At 38.8% G+C, this 6,000-nt stretch overlaps 1 protein-coding gene across 8 annotated transcripts in view; it reads left to right on the forward strand.

The window, feature by feature from the left end:
• Positions 1-6,000, forward strand: part of rnf111 (ring finger protein 111) — a gene marked incomplete at its 3' end in the record, with an annotated part of 44,082 nt that extends 38,082 nt beyond the window's left edge. For 2 of the 8 annotated variants that reach the window (XM_079597293.1, XM_079597294.1), the window contains exons 8-15: positions 182-548; positions 1,066-1,191; positions 2,534-2,651; positions 3,075-3,155; positions 3,935-4,030; positions 4,355-4,441; positions 4,934-5,037; positions 5,907-6,000. In XM_079597293.1, the coding sequence (XP_079453419.1) occupies positions 182-548; positions 1,066-1,191; positions 2,534-2,651; positions 3,075-3,155; positions 3,935-4,030; positions 4,355-4,441; positions 4,934-5,037; positions 5,907-5,970 (1,043 nt within the window). Of the gene's footprint in view, positions 1-181; positions 549-1,065; positions 1,192-2,533; positions 2,652-3,074; positions 3,156-3,934; positions 4,031-4,354; positions 4,442-4,933; positions 5,042-5,906 lie in introns of those variants that run through there. The other 6 variants (XM_079597295.1, XM_079597296.1, XM_079597297.1 and 3 more) reach the window with 3 other exon arrangements.

Genomic DNA, 6,000 nt, shown 5'->3' on the forward strand with positions numbered 1-6,000 from the left:
CCGGGCCATCGTGAAGTTCCTATGAAACTCTTCCATCCTTTTAATAGTTACCATCAACACAGTTCATTGTTTTTGATGCATTTTTTTAACACGGGCATTTATGACAGATTTGTATCATCCAGGAAGAAAAGGAGATTACATTCTGCCATTTATACTAACGTTTATGCTTTTTCTCTACCAGATGGCCCTCTGCCACGCCCCCTGCACCACCAGTCCTCCTCCTCTTGTCCTCACTCCCACGGCAATGCCCCTCCCCCTCAACAGCCGCCTCCGCAGGGTGATTATGTCATCCCACACCCTGTCCTCCCCTTCCACACCCCCCTGCCTTCTCACGGCCCGGGCCACTCGGTGCCCCCTGCTCCTCCACCCTCCCTGCCTGCCCACCATCTACCAGGCTCCAGTGCCCCTCTGTCTCAGCATCTTGCCCCTGAGCACCAGGCACTGCAGCACCTGCCCGTTCTGGGCCCAAACCCTGTCCAGAGGCTCCACCAGCACGACATACTGCAGAGGATGGAGGTTCAGAGACGCAGAATGATGCAGCACCCGACGTGAGTTGCTGTGTGATTCCTGTTTTATATTTGTTTTATATGGCAAAGATGAATTTCCAGCAAGGTAGTGTTCAGTGTCACGATTATTCAGAAATCCTTTTAATATGCTGATTTGGTGCTCAAGAAACATTTCTTAGTATTAATGTTGAAAACTGGTGTGCTGCTTAATATTTTTGTGGAAACAGTGATGTTTTTTTTTTCAGGATTCTTGGATGAATAGAAAGAAAACCGTTTTTATTCGAAATTAAAAATGTTACTGTCACTTTTTATCAATTTAATGTGTCCTTACTGAATAAAAGTATTAATTTATTTACTGACCCCAAACTTTTGAACGGTGGTTTACCATTACAGTTGATGTTTGTTTGTTTGTTTTTTGTCATACCACCCACCTCTAATCTCATAGCCTTGTGTAACTAAAATAATCTAAAACTTTAAATAAGGTGCTTTGCTAATGCCTTGCAAATGGTTTCCTGCTTTAGTCTTTTTATGTAACAAATTGTATTCCTCCTTCCTTAAGGCGAGCACATGAGAGACCCCCACCACATCCCCATAGAATGCATCCTAACTACGGTCATGGACATCACATTCACGTCCCACAAACTATGTCATCGCACCCTCGGCAGGCTGACCAGAGGACCACATGGTAGAGTATATTAAAAAAGTTGAATGTTTCTCTGAATTAATGTTTCAGATGGTTTGGAGCCATTGGTTCCCTCAGGAGTTTCCAGTTTATGCTTACAAAATCAGGATTTATGATTAAAAGAATGTCTTTTTTTAAATTTTTACATTTTCTTATTATTGCTAGTTTTTATTTAGTAACCTATGTTTGAGATATGAAACAGGAACTTATGTTGTGGAACAACATGAATGAAAACAGCTTATTTAAAAACCCATTAGATATTCCTGAGGGAGTTAATGGTGAATAAGCTTTCCTGGTTGGCCTACAAATTGACGTGACTGAACATCTCTGTAATATCATGATTAGGGCTGCACGATAGGCCTATATCGTTTTAGCAGCGATTTCGCTATGTGTGCATCCGCGATAGTCACATCACAGGATGTACGATGTCAAGTATTGGGATTGTAGTTGATCCGTAATATGGACCAAGCACCACGGTTCGAAACACACATGATTCTTAGATTAATTGCAAAGTTTAACAATCATAGAGCAAAAGTTAATCATTTGTTCAATCACGTGTTTTAGGTCCTGTCATATTAAACATTCAAGCGATTTGAAACAATTTTAGTGCAGGAAGATTTTAAAATGATCTCATTTCAGAAGTTGCACGCGGTTTTCTGTGATAGCACACAGAGCCACACAGGCAGCACGTGAACACCAAATTCTGCTCTCTTCTGCGTCTATTTGTGCTTGAACAGACACATACATGCATAATTATGTCAAAATGCCCATATCGACGAGTATTCTTGTAAACACAGCCACTTATGGCCTATGTGAACATCAACAGTTGAGAAAGAAAATGGATGCATATCACTATATTGGATACGTTTATTCAGTATTAAAGTGAATCATTGTTAATCAAACAACAATAGACAAGGAAAATATCACTTTTATAGCTTTAACAAAGATGAATTACATTTACTTTATAAATTGAAGACTGCAGTGTAATTTTACACTTGATTATTAAATTTCTGTTACACTTACCTGAAAAACAAAGCACTGTTCATTTCATTTGTATCTTTGTTCTATTGTGTTTATCTATGCTTTCTATGCAGATTCACCCCCCTACAAAATCACCATAATCATTCTAGAATGATTCATTCTTTCCAAATAGAGCTATTCAAGTCATCTGGTGAAATTTATTTTCATATTGCAATATATATATATATATATATTGCCGGGAAAACATTTTTTTTTTTTAATATCGTGCAGCCCTAACCATGATCTGTTGGTCATGATGTTGGTTTCAAACAATATATTCTTCACTGATTTAGCATGCCGGTTGTTGTTGTTCTTGCTGTTTTAGGGAGCTGGGCATTGAAGCTGGTGTTACTGTAGCTCCCTACCCTTCAGGACACCTGCACCCGCATCTGCCTCACTATCACCCTCCACCCAGACTGCACCATTTCCCCATCCAGCTGATGGTGAGTCCTTACTCCCCTCCATCAGCTGAAATGTATGCGTACATTAGCATGAATAAAAAATCCCTGATTTGCTCTCAGGTATGGCACAGATTAATGGCGGCAGCCCCAAGCCGTGTATCCGCAGCATCTGTTATTACAGGGGGATTTGTACGGGTGCATGAATTATGCATCACAAGTTATAATGGAAGCTCATTAGACATTTCAAGTGTGAAATTTGAATTGGATTTATTTGAAAGACTAAAATTACTTTTGAATCATATGGAGTGACATGCACACACAGATGTGTGAAACATTTCTAATGCCTTTCATAAATATCAGGGGCCTAATTGCAGGTGTTTTTACACCTACTAAAATAGTTAGTGTCCTTTTTGTCTTTTTTCCCATTAGGTGCCATCACTAATTTCATATTTTTGTTTCCTTCAGCACACTGGCTCAATGCCTGAGGTGACATATCCACATATTCGCTACATCTCCTCCAGAATGACTTTTGGCCGCACATATGAGGTAAGATCTGGAACATGGATCGAAATCATTGTTGATCTAAAGTTTCTTCCTTTCTAGATCAAAACACATTCCTTAAAGAATGCATAAGAAACATACAGTATTTGGTATATATATGGTGTTATTAAATAAATACCCATGTGCGTGTTTGTGTCCTGGTAAACCCTACATTACGGTGATAAAATTATCAAATTATTGATTAAAACAATAAGTGTGTGTGTGGCTGCTGTAGCTTTAAGAAACACCCTCTTTCTGTATAAAAAGCTCTGAGCATTTTTTTTGTGGCTCCGCTCACTCATAGGCTGTGAGTTTGAATCATTTTTAACCCCATCCTTCAATAAAAACCTCTTTGCACAGCCTGCATTACATTTTGATAGATTTACAGCACAATCCACTCTACATTGACTGTTAACAATTCTTAAGTTAGAAATGTAGACCATCAGCTGCTACACTCAAGGTTCACAGACTTTCCCATTAGTGGGAATTGGTTATTGTTAGTTCTTAACCAGTTAACCATAACACACCCTTAAACCAATGCACTTACAAAAACACACACTTACAAAAATGTTTCTTCTCTTCTCTAGCTTGCTTCCTAAATAAACATTATTATTTATTTTTGGCTCTTTGACAAATTGCTTTTGCTCTCTTGTTAGCTTTGAATAAAAGCATCTGCTGACTGCATAAATGTAGATGTTCCGATGTTTAACCTGGCCGTGATGAAGAATTCCTCATGATGTGACCCGTTTAAAATCAGTAATGTAACCAGTAGTGTTTTTTAACAGGATCTGCTGCATTTAGAAGAGCGACTGGGGACTGTGAACCGAGGGGCCTCTCAGGGAACCATAGAGAGGTGCACCTACCCACACAAATACAAAAAGGTGAGAACACTTGCAAACATTAGTGTTTTATGTGAGGTGGTCAAAATAACGTCCCGTTTGGTGATAATGGACAGACAGTCTGCAAAAAGACTCAGAGGATATAATAATAGGGGCTTCCTGTTAGACACACACCAGGAGCCTAATATCAGAACTTTTGTGTCATCAGATGCATCACAAATCCTCACCCAGTCCTTTTATTGCCAAAAGCTGCATAGTGTAGACCTTTGAAATGTCACTGATATGTAGGAAAAGGTTCCATGGAGATGACAGAATGCATTACATTTCTGAATAACAGTAATCTAAAACCCTGCCGCCCTAATACAGAAGGTGGTGGAGAGAGACACTGAGGAACAGTTAGCACCTGAAGCATGGGCATCTGTTGGGAAAAATATGCACTCAACCTCAAACTCGGTGAGAAAAAATGTGAACAAATAGTTTGGGAAAACATGTTTTAGCTCACATATTGTGTAGATGTTAACGGGGGCAGGAATAGTTAAAAATGGCGTAGTCAATCTAGTTGAGGAGCACATTGACAACAAATGTGTGTCTGTGTTTCTTAAAAAAATATAATGTGCATTGTCTGAAGTTTAGGTTTTGTTTCTGCTTGACCTGTTGTTTATGATCAGCACACTGTTCATGACAAACAAGACGGTTGCTGTATGTTTATGTAACATGTTATGCTGCTTTTTGTGGTTATTTTTTTGTATCGCCATCATTAACTGCAGCAATTATTTTTCAAAAATACCAATTAAATACATTCATATAAACTATTTGCATATGTTTTTGGGGGAAAGAAGACACAGAAAGAGCTAATATGTGTGCTAGTGTTGCTCACCAGTTCATGAGAATTGGGGTGCAGTGATACTACTCATAATGGTTATGCTTTTTTTCCCTCATGCACAGAGAAAGCTGCATGGTAAGGAAGAGGAAGAGGAGGAGGCAGAGGAAGACACAGAGGAGAAATGCACCATCTGTCTGTCTATACTGGAAGAAGGGGAGGATGTCAGGTAAACGCTTACAACACTGCATTTGAGATTGTTGTATGCTTCTTGCTTTTTTTCTGAACAGCTGTAGAGAATGAGGCTCTTTACAAAAGGCACTCTATTATGTAATTTAGTAAACTATTTGTTTGATGTGTGCGTGCGTGTATTAGGGGTTGAACGACTTCAGATTTTTTAAAAGTGGACATTTATGTGATGAAAGTCGAGTCGACGTCGACTAGTCGCTGATGACGTCATTGATGAACAAATAAGCCTGAACTTCGAGCTGAGACTCAAACACTGATTGCTTTGTGTACAGCTACAGCATATGACACAGCGCTGCCCACAAGGCTATTCACATAACAGCTTATCTTTTAACAGTTCTTTTGTCTTTGTATTTATTTTATTATGAATACGTTAGTGAGAGAGTGATTGCATGCAAATTAATTCTACCTGTCAGTGTCTCTCTAGTCTACTAATAGTGCAACTGTGGGTTTTAGTTACTAAGAAATATATGCTAGAACTTTTCAGTTTCTAAGCTATTTTATTGATGAATCACAGAACAGTGTTGACAATACAGGCCACATGACCAGCAACCAGAGGTTCAGAAAGTAAAAGTCCTCCTCAATATTTTGTTCCAGTCACCTGGATTTGCTAATTAGCCGTTTTTCAGCCAGGAGATATAATTAATTAGTGAAATCAGCTGGCTAAGTTCATGGGTGGAATAAACATATTCCACACACACACACTATTACTTTACACCTCTGCCAGCGACTAGTCGACGTCAAGCTTAAAGCGTCACGCCAGAGTATTTTGTATATATTTTTATATATATATGTATGTGTGTGTCTGTGTGTGACATTTTTTTCTCTCCCCTTTTTCACTTGTCAAACCAGGACTGAAACCAGCTGGCAACCGATTATAAACAAACAAATTTTATTTTTCATTATTTTTACATAAGGTTCCTTTAAAATTTGATCCAGATTAGGC

Source organism: Phoxinus phoxinus, assembly GCF_949152265.1.
Source record: "Phoxinus phoxinus genome assembly, chromosome: 2".
In the NCBI taxonomy this organism is placed as follows: Eukaryota; Metazoa; Chordata; class Actinopteri; order Cypriniformes; family Leuciscidae; genus Phoxinus; species Phoxinus phoxinus.